Consider the following 17913-nt stretch of genomic DNA (forward strand, 5'->3'; position numbering starts at 1 on the left):
CTGTTTCTTCTGGTAAATAAACTTCCAATTCCTGTTCAGTAATCGCATAGTCTGATATCGAGCAGAGGGTCTAGCGCAAACGTACAGGGACCTTGTCCAATATCATTTTAATGCGGATCTGTTATGCTAAAGTGGCCTCAGTGCCTTATGAGATCAAATGCACCATTTTGGTGATAATTGAATCTAGTCTTACCATAGATTCCCACTTTGTTCCCCATAGCAAATTAAATTAAAGGCAGTGACGAACAGAGATTTTGAAATTTTTTCAAAATTCAAAGCCTAAAACAGAAACAAAGCAGCAAACAAAAAAAACAAAGGAAGCCCATCAGAAGAAGAACAAAAGACAACTACTTGGCTTATAATCTGTCAAGACCTTCATGAGTCATCTTTGAACATGGAGATGATTAACATTCATGTTCCATCCATAAACATAGGCTAAAACTAATCATCCATAAATTTATTTCATGCTACTTATGACTCTAGTCACATAGTTCTTTTACATTGCTATTCCTTCCACTCACCCCTATCCCTATCCTAACCCTCCCACCCTTCCTCATCTCCACAGGAAAGGATATGTATTACACAAAATGTCTATCTCTCTCTGCCCGCCTAGCCCTTTCAAGGAAAGTAAAGGAATCTGTCCACAGTTTGTTTAAGGATTTCTTTACAAGCACAGTGAACACACTTTTTTTTCACTGTGTGACGACAATCTCAGGTTAAGTAACTGTTGCCTCATTGTTTATTCATGCTAAACTGAAAACGATCAGCTCACGTTTCTTGTGTCTGTCTGCGTGTTTATTTCTGTGTCTGTTTTGCTCTGCTCTCCCAAACTTAAACTAACCTGTAGCATCAGACTACCATCAGTGACTTCAGTTACCAGCTCTTTGGATGTTTCCTCACTGTTTGGTGAATTGCTCTGAAGTTCGTCAAGCAAAGCATCTCCTTCTGCAAAACAAGAAACAACATACAAAATGAATTACAAGGTAAAACAGGGAGACTGGATCATTTTTGGACCACGCTAGATGCATTCGGCCATCACGGTTACGTCAAACAAGATGAGAAATTCAGTACAAACTACAAACTGAAGGAAAGCGACTGCACTTGCTCTTGAAACTTTATTGCAAATGAGTAACGGTTTATTGTTACTACTGGTCTGACATAGATTTTTCTGTTTTGAGAGGAAAGGGAGGAGGGGGTGGGAGGAGGGGATGGGAGGATGGGGTGGGGGGCTATTCCCTTTGATCATTGAAGTACATACTGTAGGAGTGTTATGCATTCTTATTTGAGACTGTCATTGTGTACATGACTGGTTCTAGAAGATAGATGAGCTACTGTTGTTTCTGTAAGGTCACAGTCTTACCCACCACTTGTTATGTGATTTCCAGTTTCATTCTTATGTTTATTCCTTGGGTCAAATCAAGATATGACTGATATCTTAAATACCCAAATGAGTCAAGGGTGAGGACAAGGAATGCTGCAGCTGTCACCACAGCTGCACCATAGAACTGTCACGTGATGCCTTCACCTGCTTCAATCTGGGATATGTAATACCATCCATTGGACTGGGAATGGTATACCAGCTGGGCCAACAGAAGTAACAATTGCAGTGATAAAGGAACAGAAGAGCTCCGAAGATCCCTGATGAAGTGTAAGGAGAATGCTCGGCATCTGCCTATATTCATCCAGGACACTCCATAATATTGTTGCATTGTGTGGCTGCCTAGACATAATGTATTGAGTGTATTGACGTATGCCTTTCTTCCTCAAGACCCCCACCTGCCCACCTGTACTAACATTAACAATTGTAAAAATCTGTGCTGAGGAGCCCTATACATCTCTGCCTCATGAAAAAGGCACAACTGCAGATAATTGACATGTTTTAAAGGTGAATATCTAGAGAATTGGAATCAATGATATAAACTAAAACTTGTCAATTTTGAATAGCTATGACATACCAACAATAAATTTGTTTCAAAGTCATCCTTTCAGTGGAAACCACTATAATCCCCCCCACCCCCTACCCACCCTACTTTGGGAATGTAAAGGAATGGTTGCTCATCTTAAGATATCAAGTAGTAGTTTGATGGTTTTATCATTTTATTGGGTGTCAACAACTTTTTAAAGAGAAAAAGCTTTCTTGAATGAAAAAAAAGAAAGAATTGTTGTCATTTCAATGATGACTTAGTATTCACCTGCAATCCAATGCAAAATGATATGGAAGTTAATTATTTGACATCTAAAGTAGATGAAACACGGTATGTTAAATGCATATATAGACTCTCCCTTAAAGAGAGAGAGACCACACGATGTTTACTTCAAATACAATGAAGCTAGAGTATAATTCTCAACATGTTGTGACAAAACATATGATTGACCAATTTCATGATTGGCCTATTACATGTATGACTCCAACATTTAAAAAGCTGCTCAAGAATGATCTTAAATGTAAGTCCCGTCGAAGAAGGTATGTCTAGCTGATTTGTGCTTGGATATTGAGTTTCTGGTCACCAAATATGCTGGCAGTTACTGACTGCTTCACACAGAATGTATAACATGGAAATGAGCTGGAAGATGTAAATGAAATGAAAAACTCATAAACCTCTATAGCGTACTATGGCAGCTTGCCAAAATAGCTAGGTACAAATGAATATGCATGACTAAATCCCAGGTAATTAAATACTAATTTAGTTAAAATTCTACCATAAAAAAAATATGAAAAAAATGGGAACTCTAAGGAAATGATCATGCAGTCCTAAAGAGTACAGAGGTTATCGGAAAAGATATTGTCAGCAATTTTATGTTTATTATGAAACATATTATCAGACTAAAGTAAAAACATCATAGAAGGTGATGTTCCGGGGACATCAAAAGGAGATTTGAGATGAGGGGAGGGGAGACACCTGTTTCAAGTTTCTTTTCATCTTTAGCTTTTCATCAAGTTTCTTTTGAATTAATGATTAAAAATAGAAACTGGATCACAAGATTGAGTTACATGGTATCTTTTACTCAAACGATACAATCGTCATGTAATTATTTTATCATGTGTTCAAAAATTTGATACAAGGAAGATAGATATAACATAAAAATTACAAAATAATGGATGCATCTTTCTCATCTCCTTTCTAGAAAATATCTGACATTGAAGTTTAAAGCTACTGCTCTGCATTTCAATGCACAAACGATTTTTTAAAGAAAACTTTTGTACCTTAATGATCCCAAATAATTGACCCAAACAAAGTGGTTCAAAAACAAATTTGCCCTCCAAATATTAAACCCCCCAAAAAGTGGGCCCAAATGGTCCCAAAAATATTGGGCCCCAAAGAATGTGTCTCAAAATACATTTGAGGTGGAAATAAAATTTGGGTCCACCTGGCCCAAAAATGGGCCGAGAATATTTTGCATTGAACCAATTAAGAAGTCACATGGTACACTCTGGGGATATTTAGACAGTAAAGTATGTATGTATAACGAAATGTAAGTTTGTGCTTAAAAATACTTTTGAAACTTTTGTACGACGTTGAAAACAAGGAACGGTAGCTTAAGCACCCACACCCTGGCATCCAAGCCTGACGGTGTCCAGGGCCCTGAAGATTAGTCTAAATTCTTCCCTACTGAACGTAACATATCTCCCAACTATAATGTTTTCCCCTAACTGGCAGTGGTGGGCAGGGCCCCCTATCCTTGCCTCTTTTGCACATGCCACTGAGCCTCTTCAATGTTCCCAAGCTGTAAGCATGAAACTGTTTCTTCTGGTTGAAGACGGTGAACTATCAGTTGGTAATGAGTTTTTTCAGTTACTGAATTTAGTAATTTCTGCTTGGATTCATACATCCTAACTGTGCTATAGTCTGGAAGATATACAGTAAAAGCTCACCATACATTTTGTGTTTCTATATAATTTTCATTGTGTGAGAATTAACATTAGAAATGTGACCCTTTTGCTTTAATGTAAACATGACTTTAGTCATTTGAGCTGAAATTGTTTGAATGATTGATGGGGATTAAAGATGAAAAACATTTTAATGTCATCATATCTAGTTTTCCTAATGTGTTTGTTACGGCTGATTGTTGAACTGTTCATTTGACAAGAAAATTAGTAGAATTCCTGATTCCTTTGATGCAATATCAAAATTCTTTTGATGTAACCCCAAACCTGGCATCTCTGATAAAGGAGATGGAATTGACATTTATTCTCATCATAGCAATCATGAAAGTACAAAATATAATTGGAGAGATCACCTAGAAAGTTTATATACTCCACTTGAATGTTTTCTACTGATTTTAACAGCTTGAAGACTTATTCTTACATCAAACAACCATCCTGCACCACTCCCTCTCCCTTTCTCTCCCACACTTGCTGGCCTAAACTTTCCTTTCCTGCCCCTAAAGGTAGTCCAAGGATCATGTCAACAAAACAGGATACATGCATGCTTTCCATCTTCTCAAATTTGACAAAATAAAAATAAATATTGTCAAATATATCATGAATAAATTATAAATTTGTGTTAGAATTTCTCACAAAATGAGACAAGCTGCAGCATAAATTTTGCACAAAGGAAAAGGGAAACTGTAAGTAAACCATTAGAGATATGAGAAAAGAGGACAACCTCTTCACATGGTTGAGTCATTGCTCTATCAAAAGATGCCAAGTAGCTATTATGAAACATATACCGGCGGTATAGGCTTTCACGAGAGCACTATCATTAATAACAAATAAACTTGGTAAGTTGTAAGGTTTGAAAGGTTAACAGAACAGGTATAATACAGATACATACATGAACTTTAATGCAAGTTCCAGAATTTGACAATAAATGAGCAAAAGTAATCCTTGTTTGGGTTGGCAGAGCCAGGACTTTACATATTTTTGGATACATGCAGTGAAGAACTGCTCCAGATTTAATAGGAATCAAGTGTGCATGATGATCTTTATAACACAGGGATGAACATTTTTACCTAATTATACTTCTTAGCACTAATTGATTTAATGCATACCCTAACCATTTTTTAAATTATTTGTAATGTCATTGTAATTGTCAGTTTATTTTTTTTCAATTGTAAATGTCATTGTAATGTAAAATAAATAATTGTAATGTCAGTTTGAAAGTTAAATAGTTACTATCTGTACTTCAGTCTCAACGTTTTTTGGAAGCATGTTTTTAAATAAAAACCAGGGTGTTTGCAGACAGTTCTTCTCTTAGAATATGGCCTCTATTTTCACTGGTTGATTTGGCAAGTTTTGGTGCATTTTGTGGAACACAAACAAACCAAACAGGCATAACAAATCAATCGAATGCAACCTTTTTTTGCTCCCATCCCCCCACTGACACTAAACAGTTTTAAACAAGATCCCTGAAGTATGTGAGAGGAACACATTTTATTCTGTTTACCACCTTATGTACCTACCTTATTTGTATATTAAATGCAATGGAGGCAGTCAATAGGCAGGATAATTAAAGGATCTTTTCGAGACTAATTTTGCTGAATTAGGGCTAAAACCTAACTCTTTCCCTTCTTCACTTCATGTCAATGATAGACAATAGACCATGTGACCCCAGATGACCTTTGACCTAGCTACTGTGCCATCATATCAGATGATCCATTACTATTACCATTAATATCACCTCTGTTGAATATTCATTTGTATATGTGGATATTGGAATTTTAAAGCATTTCTTATCAAACAATTACAAAAAAATCTCAATTAGTTTTGGAACTCAAATTCCAACCCTAAATGGCCCACTACAAAAGGAGAACTGTGACAAATTTTCATATTTTATGAAACATTATAAACAATGAATCTATCACTTGTGAACAGACAGAGAGACAGACAGACAGATATCACCGAATGACTCACCTGCTTTGCTGATGTTTCTGATAGCCTACAAAACAGACTCCAGGGACTGAACCTATTATAAGGGAGATATGATCTACAGTAGATAAACCTAGTTTATTTTTCAATGTCACAATTTTGACAGCTTGATATTCTTGATTTCGGAATTCCTGAATTCTGGGAGTCTTTTTGTTTAAAGGTGCCTGACCTATAGATGTTCATGTACCAGATTTTCTATCCTTGAAAACTTCATTCTCTCAAAGCTGTCTGGCTTACTAATCACAAGCATTTCAAGAGGATGCGATAAAATAAGAGATAGGAATGGGCAAGGAACTTGTCCTTCTGATAGTCTGCGCAGATCTGCTCACAAAACCCAACATGATCATTTCACTTAAATGTCTTTTAAAAAGGAAGATTGAAGATTTCCTTGCTTAAGGAGGTGACAATGACATAATAAGCTTAAACTTAATGATTTTGTTATAAAATTAAGAGAAAGGAATTAAATTAAACATATAAATATTCTCTCACACACCTGAACCATGTTACTCAACATAGAATCTGGTATGTGATATATATAGTTTAAATACCTTTGTCTGATCATCATTGCACGTACATAGACTTGAAATCACATTTTATAATAAGGCATTTTTATTCACTCAAAGTTAGCCTATAAACCAGCCCTTTGGTATAGTGATAGGAGAGTAGTTACCATGATGCTTCCTTTATACTCTAGAATATGTTCGGTAGTGTACTAGAATGAAGAGTTTTATTGATCAGCATGACTCCATCTTGGCCTTGACCTTGCCTGGGAGGCCAGCCTTGCAGGTCTATTAAAGTGTCTCACATACAATCCATCCATGACAGTGACCTTGTGATGTCAGTGATGCTCCTCCGGCTTGTAAACTAAATGACGAGAGTTTGCTGAATTTACCAGTCTTTTGTAAAGCCAGACAGCTTAGGGCATGTTTTAAGATGAAGTGTGTTTTTGTTACATTGTGAGTCTTCCTGGATGGATGCTAGTTGATGAATATTCTAAACTCTGTGTCAACTTGGTTACAAATTAAATGAGCTTCCCCTCCCCCCCCCCCCCCCTCTTGCATTTGTTGTGTTTTCTATTATACTTCTCCTGTTTCCCTCCTTCTCTATGTCTTCTTATCATGTACGAATCAACAGATTCAAATTCAATGACATAACTACACATGGTGTCTTTCGTTAAAATGACTAAATTGTATACAAAAGCAAAAATCTATTTTTAAACAACAATGCTGTTATTTTTAGAAGAGTTAAAATTTGCGTCGGTCAGGAAAGAGTTCATGCAACACAAACTTATCTCAACTTTATTATGCCAGGCTATTTATGTTCACTTCTCCAAGTTGTAACATACTGAATGTAACCAAAAGGAAGGACAGCGTAAAACACGACATGGAAAACTAGGAAAGCACGTCGGAAGGATTCCTTCTCATCAGTAAACAGGTTGTGAGAATTAAAACTTAAAACTGCCTTAAATTCTCCTCTTCTGTTGCTCTTCAAAAATGCAATCGAGGCATGATGTTATTGATCTCAAACCTGTTAATGTTACTGACAAGTTACGTAGGTGAGAGCTTTACAGGGAAGTCCCAAAAACATTGTCTATCAAGTTTACCATTGACAAGGTCAATTGAAGTATTGTGAAGAACAAGAGTATGTCATGTGCAGAAAAGGGAGCAATTACTGCTAATTATGCTTATTCTATTGAAGACATGCATATATGACCTTTTCAGACCTTGTTTTCATTTCTGCAGGAGGGGGAAAGGGAAGGGATTGGTACAGTAGCCTATGAAAAGAAATGCTGGGAAAAGGAAAAGAGATAAGTTTGCTATGAGATACAATAGACTGCAAACAAGTGTACAGTTATTAACAAAGCAGGTGTGAACTGCTTTGAACTTCCATGGAAGCATTGTTCAAGGTGCCACCTTTTCCTAGTTGTTCCTGCTTTTTCTGAACAAGTTTTTGGCTTTGTTATTTTCATGAAACAACATCTGTAAACTCCTTAGCATGAACTTCCATTGTCCCTATCATCTTAAAATAACAAATTTAATTGTTAAAGGTACTGCCATTCCTTCAATATTTCCCTTTCTAACAAAGATTGCATCCACCTGGTACTATAACCTTAGAGTCTTATCACTGAAGGAAGTTTTACAGGTTATAAGCCACAACCGACAGACGTTTTAAAACATACACATCAAACTTGACTGCCTGTAAGCATTTCACTTGATTGTGGAAGCCATATACATTTCTTTGCAGACTAGTATATGATAAAGGTTGCTCTAGGGTACATTTCAAGCATAATTGTGCTTGGATACTCGATACCCTAAATTGCAATGTTTAACCTGTGGCAAAAAATTAAATCTGAATGTGGAAGACATTAAAAAGCAAACTTTGTCAGTGCATGAGTAATTCATATTTATTTCAAACAAACACCCAAGGCTGATCAGTCTAAGTGGCTGTTGAAGTTGGAAAAAACATATAAACTAGAATTAATTAATTAATTTGCTCTCTTGCAAACTCATTACATAGACCAGAGGAAAACACCATGCCTGTGAAAGTCTCAAATGACATATTCTACTATGGATTGCATATTTTTCAAGGTCACATATATGCTCTGAACATTGGGATACATCGGCTGCAAAGGCCTGTCATAATCATAATAATAATAATGGACATTTATAATGCGCCGGTATCTGTCAAAAAAGACGCTCATGGCGCAGTGACACAAACATTGCGACAGCAAAACCAGGTAATCGGCTATTTGCCACAACCTAGGTCTACCAGAAGTTGTGTTTGAACCAGAGAATGAAATGCATGGCATGGCACTTTTCAAGCATGAATCAGCATAAATTGATTTTACTGTAGCTTGCAAAGTAACATGATTGACACCAATGCTGTTTGTTACATCAGATGGTTAAGACACAAAAAGCTGCCTTGTCATTGAAAAATGGGAATCAAACTCCTGAATTCTTCTTCTGCAGGTCATGTGAATAGAAAGCTGAGCAACAGTTCTCAGAGAGATCGTTTCCATCTTAGAAGGATAATATGGAATATTGATACATTAGTGGTGGTTTATTTCACTAACTGCATCGGGTCTTTTCTTTTGTTGATATACTGCAGTAACGCAAATTGTTAGTCAAATGAGACTGAAGTTCGAATAGATTATGGAGACCATGTACAGTATGTCATCAGACAGCATTCTGTAACTTAAATCTTTGTACAGATTACCACATATTTACCTCAACCTGACTTTGATCTATATGCAAACTTTCAATGTAGACTCAGTTGCACATCATACAAGCAACTTGACATTAAAATTTATGCTGACCTCAAATGGCCTTTGACCTTCAACTTGAACTCCCAAAAGGAAAAGCTGCAAGTGACTTAGATGTGTCAACACTGAACTTCCTTAAAATGTTCTGACTGCACCCGCTTGAGGGTATGACCTATTGACCTCAGTTGACCTTCACAAGATACATTGGGATACCTATGTTCATTTTAGGGTAGTCATGTGAGGTCTGCCAACATACTGTACCTCTACTTGAGTTTCGTATCTTTGTTAAAGTTTGTTAAGTTTTCAAACTTTGTTAACCTCAAAATGACCTAAAATTCAGCCATTTCAGGAGGCTTTTCTGTACTTTTGGAGAAGCTATTGCATAAATGCTCTAGAAAAGGAGTCTTCAATAGGCAGCTTTCAATCCAGACCACGGAAAATGTTGTCCCACAATCCTGCAGTAATTGAGTATGTGGACCCTTAAGGCCTTAGGGATGAACACCATTTAGTGGCCTACTTACCCTACACATTGGCTATGTGGACCCTTAAGGCCTTAGGGATGAGCACCATTTAGTGGCCTACTTAATCCTACACACTGTGTATGTGGACCCTTAAGGCCTTAGGGATGAGTACATTTAGTGGCCTACTTAACCCTACACTGTATATGTGAACCCTTAAGGCCTTAGGGGTGAGCACTATTTAATGGCCTTCTTAACCCTACAGATTGGGTATGAGGATCCTATAGAGGCCTTAGCATGATTTAGTGGCCTACTTAACCCTACACAGTGTATGTGGACTATTAGGACATTAGGAATATACACCATTTAGTGGCCTACTTTAAGCTACAAATTGGGTATGTGGACCCTTAAGGACTTAAGGGTGAGCACCATTTAGTTGCCTACTTAACCCTACACATTGGGTATGTGGACTCTTAAGTCCTTAGGGATTAGCAGGATTTAGTGGACTACTTAATCCTACACATTGCTTAGTGTCTAGGTACAGCATAGTGAGATTTTGATTCTCTCTGACCCTCGTAGAAAATATCATAATTGAGAAACCTGCTCTAAAAGTATCACTGAAGCATTATAGTTTATGAACGAAACTGATCAAAAGTTTTAAGCCTTTCATATATCCAACAAATGTCAGATAAAAGGCAGCAACGAATGCCTGCCTGTAAATAACGCAGGAACCTCACGAATAGATTAGAATGACGATGAAAGCCGCACCTCACAAGACCTACAAATCAACCGTAATCAGATGGGAAACATGTCAAGGCTGATAAAACGTTATCGACTTGTATCAAGTCTGTTCACTGTTCCTAGTTCAATGACATCTTTAAAAAAAATCAGGGCAATGACATTCTTTTGGCCAAATTTCAAATGCAAATTCAATTCAAAACAAAGTTAACTTTACACTAATGCAGAGTGACAAGGACTCGCTTGAAAATCTTTTTTTTGGTTGATGACCTTGACGATGTGGCCAGTGGTTAAATTTCACTTCAGTCTGAAAAATTACACCTTCAAGAAATATATGATGGGATGGAAATATTCCCTGAAACATAGACGCATTAAAAAGCAATAAGCTATTCTGATGCCGCTCTATGATGTTATCTCCTTCCATGTGGCTTAAGACGAGGAACCTGGGCGAGGGGGAAAACTATTTTGAAAAGATGGATATATGCTTCACGACTAGAAGCCGTAATCTGATCCCAGACTACGCATGTGAATGCCGCCATGTTGATCATTAAGATGAGAGGGAAAGTTATCTCTGAATGAGATAGAGTCAACTGTAGACAATAAAAAACTAAAAGAAATAGCTGAGAAATAAAAAGAGAGGAATTTAATTTGGAATCAATTAAGAAGTAAGTGACAAATACTGGCACCTCAATCGATATATTTCCAAATTATCTGATCAAGTTAAATATCAATATGTTAAGCACCAGCTGTTGTGCTACAGCTTCCAAAAACATAGTGCTTAAAAAGATGCTGTTGTTGAATAGAGGTAGGTAAAGCAAAAAACATTGCAAAAGAAGTTTTCAGCAGGGAATGTTAACTCCTCCAATGGTAGATGGGAATACATTCACACGGTCACATAGAAGGTAATATCTCATACCTGTCCAGTGTATATTGACATGTCATGTTTATGCACAATACACAATGGTCAACAAATGATATGCTGAAGTTGGATATAGATGGCGTTAATTATATATTACAAGCTAAACTGATAAGGACTACCAGCTTTTGATATTACCAACTCTAAATCCAAACATCCTTGATTGGTATGGAGGGTCAATTGAAGTTTTGTGTCAATGTTGAAATTGGCTATGACATGCATGCATATTTAACCATACATGTACATATATCACATATTGCAGCAAAAACACAATGAGCTTCAGCTAGGTGCATTTGTCATGTATTTGTCAACTAAAATGTCATGTGTCCATCATGCATAATATATATGTCATGTGCCATGAGTTTTCAGCTCTATGTGTTCGTAAGCTACAGTAAAAAGTACAAAATATACTTGGCAACTTCCTGGCATAATTAGCAGTCAAAGTTTGTTTCTGGAAATATTCTTTCCAATCAGACATGCCTCAGGGCTACAACTTAGTGTCTATAACATATGACACCAAGAACGACACAGAAGTGTAAAACAGCATAGCTGCCGAAAGTTCTCAGCATTTGCATATAGTTTGATAGAGATTAAATCCCTACCCACAAAATCACATGTTAGCCTATTAATTGCATATTCATGATGGACTGCATTTCTAGTCTGGAAACATAGGAATTTATACAAATTAAGCTAGTTTTGATATGGCACAGCATGAAATTTACAAACTTGCTTTCGCAAACAAGTGATATCACTTGATTGAACAATGATCGATATGCAGATGCTGTCACCCCATCAAACATTTTTAATAATTTAATAATAATAATAAGTATTATCATCTTTAAACCACTTTAACTCTGGATCTGCTTACATTGCAACAAAACCCCCAAATGTGTAATTAGGTAGATAGGAAAGTGCAATTGTGGAGTGGGAGACAGGTAAGAGAGGAGCGAAGTAAATCTACCAAATCCATGTATACTTGTGTACCATTCGAAAACTTGCATAGCAGTAGCACTGCGATGTTGTTGGTTCCCAAGGATACACAGAGAGTTAATATTGAACATTAGACAGAAGAGTAGAAATTTCTTTATCTTAAAGTCTCAGTACGTGGTGCCAAATCTAAACTTTGACCTTTCCAGCATACTGCACTACAAGCTCAGTGAAAATGACACCGTTCTATGCAATTTACATATCAATATTCATTATTTTTATTGAGTTATCTATCGTTAAACATTTTGAGCTGATTAACATTTGCCAATTTATTAACGAGTCTGTAGATTCTACAAACTGCAATCAGAATTTGCAAGCCCTGTCTAACAGATCATGCGCCAATCAAATCTCTCTGTTTTGTTTACGACGGTTAGGCCTAAGACTACTTTCACTTTCGTGGCTAGCCTGTGTTAGGTCCCTTCTCTTGAATGGTATTTTTCTTTCGGTCTTACCAATTTAGCTTGCAAAATTGTGTCATTTCCTTCCATTACAATGAATAAACAGGTTGTTTCAGGCGTTTCCTCCAGGGCTTTTGGTCAAAAAAGTGGACGATACAAGTATATATAGGTTACATTTGTGTATTAATGAACATGCTGATATGGGCGGTCGCAGTGATTTTACGGTAAATCGTTCGCTCCATAATAAGGGCAACAGAAAATAAATTTCTTTCGATTGCGATAGCTTTTCTCCTTTAAACCCACCTGGTCAGAGTGCATTTAGAATAAGAAACATTGAATCTGCTTCGGAAGTTTGTTTTCCGAAATTCATTAGCGAACAGGTATTGATACTTTAAGATCGTCCATAGTTCTTCCTGCATTGAAAACCTCATGACAACAGATTTTCATGCAAAAACCTTTAGAAGATGTAGACGCTGTTCAAATGTTCAAATACAGAAAGAAAACATGGCAAAAGCACTGTGAAACTTATCGTTAACACTCCACTGAATATAATGCAAGCTTTATACTGACGTTTTACAAATTCAGTAATTATGGAACCAAAGGTGAGTTATCTTAATTATTCATTCAACTTGATATATGGTATGTAGCAATTGCACTGAAAATGCAACCTTGGTTTGAATTGGAAGATAGATGTTCAAAATTTGTAAAACGTTTTCCTGATTTGTGAAAATCTCATGGACTCTATCCCATAACTTTTTGTTCACTCCCTCCTTAACTGGCTCACATTATTTATGTTCTGTTGAATTAATGTGAAAAATGAGAGATATTACTTCCACATTATGAATCATATAAGATGTAATTTAGGTAATTAATTCATAACTTCCCTGAAATATTCAAAATTTTGAGTTCCTTTCTTATAGATCTGTTTCTGATGAGCTGTTAGATGCATGAATCTGCTCATTTCCCCCATGAAATGTGTTTTCTCCTTCTTTTCCATTACAAACTATCCTAAAAGCATTTATGGTACTGCATATTAAAATGATGCAACCTGAGATAAAAATGTTCCCTTTCCAACCATGCTCTTTAATTTGTATCTTTTCTCCCTGTAAAGCATTTTGACTTTCTCTTCTGCATACAATGCCTTGGAGTTCTGATATGCACTGTTTAACACACTTTACCCTATAAACCACAAAAGACGATGATAGTAAACATATTCATCTTTATCAGACCAGACATACAGACACACACTGTAATTTGAACACATGTGGTACACATTTAATAACCAAAATCAGGGAATAACTCCGGTATCGCATCATCGCAAAATGCTATGTAAACTGGGTAAATTGCTATGCAAAATGAACAAATTGCTATGTAAAATGAACAAATTGCTATGCAAAATGGACAAATTGCTATACAAGTGCAAACCTGTATATAGCAGTGTTTGTACACATGGACCATAGTATTTTATGTAGGACAAAGTTGAGGGCCTGGAAAATTGTTATGCAAAATTTGAGCACTAAATTATTCCCTGACAATGACGACGTCTTTTTTTTCAAAATATAGTGTGTTTTCAAAAATATTTCTGTGAATGCGTAGAGGAATTAGAAGACAAAAGGAGATGGGTAGGGTAATACTTTTATCAGTCTAAAAAACATATTGTTCTCTGTAACGAGAAAATAAATGCCAACTGAGGCAATTATAATCCTTGCATTAAATGTGATGAAGTTAGATTTGTTTCTCAAATGTTAAGACACAAAATAGATAGACACAACATGAAAGAAGAGAAAACAACATAACAGTCATATGCTTCATTACGACTTATTAAAAACAAAAAAACAATCTATATATCTCAGATAAATATCATTGTTATGTTAATGAGAATAATGCTCTCACAACTATTACACAACTTCATTTTATTATTATATATATACATTTATTTTTTGAGATGACTAATTTTTAGATTCAATTATGTTGCCATGGGATCAAATACAGCTGTTTGACTGCTGTTTCAGAGAGAACGGAGCGCTCAAGGTCAGTTTGAGTCATGTGACCAGATTGTTCAAAGAGATTCCTGTGAAGATTGACATTCCACAAATAACGTTCAAGGTAGAATGTAATCAGAAAAATTTCCCTCTATGCCAGCATGCGCTGTATTTTTGGCATACGGATATGCAGGAGCGTAACAATTTGGATTAGGTGTTCAAGTTCCAATAGGAGTTTATTCAGTGTTCAAATAAACTTAGATCCCTCAATGTCCAATACCTAAAAGTAACAACATGTTCACATGTTTTCATTTGCAAGCAAATTTAAGGTGTCTTCCTTGCACAAACAGTCTCAAAACACAAACCATCACAAAAAATAGTCTTATAACTTGAATTAATACACAAACTGACACAAACACTAGCCTCATAACTTGAATTAAAACACAAACACTAGCCTTTAAACCTGAAGCAAAAACAAACCATCACAAAAAATAGCCTTATAACTTGAATTAATACACAAACTGACACAAACACTAACTTGAATTAAAACACAAATCGTCTCAAACACTAGCCTTATAACTTGAATTATACACAAACCACCAAAAACACTCTAGCCTTATAACTTGAATTAAAACACAAACCGTCTCAAACACTAGCCTTATAACTTCAATTATACACAAACCATCTCAAACACTAGCCTTATACCTTTAATTAAAACACAAATCGTCTCAAACACTAGCCTTATAACTTGAATTAAAACACAAACCGTCACAAACACTAGCCTTATAACTTCAATTATACACAAACCATCACAAACACTAGCCTTATACCTTTAATTAAAACACAAATCGTCTCAAACACTAGCCTTATAACTTGAATTAAAACACAAACCGTCACAAACACTAGCCTTATAACCTGAATTATACACAAACCGTCACAAACACTATCCTCATAACTTGAATTAAAACACAAACCGTCACAAACACTAGCCTTATAACTTGAATTAAAACACAAATCGTCTCAAACACTAGCCTTATAACTTGAATTAAAACACAAACCGTCACAAACACTAGCCTTATAACCTGAATTATACACAAACCGTCACAAACACTATCCTCATAACTTGAATTAAAACACAAACCGTCACAAACACTAGCCTTATAACTTCAATTATACACAAACCATCTCAAACACTAGCCTTATACCTTTAATTAAAACACAAATCGTCTCAAACACTAGCCTTATAACTTGAATTAAAACACAAACCGTCACAAACACTAGCCTTATAACTTCAATTATACACAAACCATCACAAACACTAGCCTTATACCTTTAATTAAAACACAAATCGTCTCAAACACTAGCCTTATAACTTGAATTAAAACACAAACCGTCACAAACACTAGCCTTATAACCTGAATTATACACAAACCGTCACAAACACTATCCTCATAACTTGAATTAAAACACAAACCGTCACAAACACTAGCCTTATAACCTGAATTATACACAAACCGTCACAAACACTATCCTCATAACTTGAATTAAAACACAAACCGTCACAAACACTAGCCTTATAACTTGAATTAAAACACAAACCGTCACAAACACTAGCCTTATAACCTGAATTATACACAAACCGTCACAAACACTATCCTCATAACTTGAATTAAAACACAAACCGTCACAAACACTAGCCTTATAACTTGAATTAAAACACAAACCGTCACAAACACTAGCCTTATAACTTGAATTAAAACACAAACCGTCACAAACACTAGCCTTATAACCTGAATTAAACACAAACCATCTGAAACACTAGCCTTATAACCTGCATTAAAACACAAACCGTCACAAACACTATCCTCATAACTTGAATTAAAACACAAACCGTCACAAACACTAGCCATATAACTGTGGAGATCATAACAAATAGAGATGAGGAATGCTTGTAGATCTATAAGAACACTTCAAACCCTGTGTAAGTCTGCATCATTATTTGGTAAATAGCTGACCAAGTACAACCATTGAAATTATTAAAAACAAGCTAACCAGCATACCAGCATGTACTACCAACTTATTAACCAGCACACTCTGCCAGCATGCACACTACATATCAAGGACACTCTTATTTGTATTATGTATACTGTACGTACAAAAGTATATTAAACACTGTCCAAGCGAGAACTTGCCTCATCAGTTATGTAATTTGTCCAAAAGTCTGAATTTATACATGTTATAAATTAAGCTAAACCTTTATGTGTAAGGACAGAGAGTAAATATAAACACAGGATAAATTATTTACACAACTGGAACATCAACAAGTATATATTTACCTAATCAATGAATTTTGTGGAAGAAACTCTGAAAATCATTACAGTAATTTTGTATTGTGATATCACATAATATACCAATGTTGCATACCTAAACTTTTCATTAAAGAAGTAGTAATAGTTGTAGTACTGGTAGTAGTAGTAGCAGTAGCAGTAGTAGTACTTAGTAGTAATAAAGGATTATAATGTGCACATATCCACTTGGCAGAGAGCTACAGACACAAACACACCCACAAAAATAGTCAAAGAAGTTAAGAAATGTCATGTAAAGTACTAAGCCTAAGGTTTTAGTTTCTTCTTAAATGAACTGATACTTGGAGGTAGCCTGACCTCAAGGGGTAATTCTTTCCAAATCGTGGAGCCACACTAACGAAAGATATCCCCCCGCCCACCATTTTGCATTTGCTTCTTTCAGGAGGGACAAATTCTTGGATCTTAGATTCTGAGTAGGATTATACTTGTCCAGTATATTTTTGTGCTGTCTTAGATGTGGTACATGTTGCCTATGAATCCCAACATGCAACAACACCCAATTAGCTGTCTTTCCATACGCACTTTATCCATCAGTTCAGTTGTACTTAAAACTGTGGATCTACCTGAATAAGTTTGTTTTTTACTGTAGGATCGGGTTACCAATATTACCCATAAATCTCATATGGCTGGTATCGGCATAGAAGCCCATACCTGTATACCACAGATACAGTTTCATCATGGTACATGACTCAGCAATACTTAAAGGACTAACATACCTCAATCTGATCTGCTTCCAATCCTATCCAAACTTGTGGAACCTTCTTAATCTTACATTCGCAGGTCTATCAACCAACAATCTTCCTTTTTCTTTTTTTCTTTAGATGGTTCATTTATAAGTCTGGAATTGTCTAGTTAGTGAAAGTAGACTTAATACATAGAAAGTTGCAATCATATTTTCCAGGGCATACCTTTTCTGACAATCTTACAAATGTTCACA

At 35.9% G+C, this 17913-nt stretch overlaps 1 protein-coding gene across 3 annotated transcripts in view; it reads right to left on the reverse strand.

The window, feature by feature from the left end:
• Positions 1 to 17913, reverse strand: part of LOC139970659 (uncharacterized) — a 97162-nt gene that overhangs the window by 29648 nt on the left and 49601 nt on the right. For all 3 annotated transcript variants that reach the window (XR_011794183.1, XM_071976535.1, XM_071976534.1), the window contains one exon: positions 842 to 945. Coding sequence is in view for 2 of the 3 variants with exons in the window: in XM_071976535.1 (XP_071832636.1) it covers positions 842 to 945 (104 nt within the window). In the remaining variant the exon portion in view is untranslated. The remainder of the gene's footprint in view (positions 1 to 841; positions 946 to 17913) is intronic.

Source organism: Apostichopus japonicus, chromosome 8 (assembly GCF_037975245.1).
Source record: "Apostichopus japonicus isolate 1M-3 chromosome 8, ASM3797524v1, whole genome shotgun sequence".
Classification (NCBI taxonomy): domain Eukaryota; kingdom Metazoa; phylum Echinodermata; class Holothuroidea; order Aspidochirotida; family Stichopodidae; genus Apostichopus; species Apostichopus japonicus.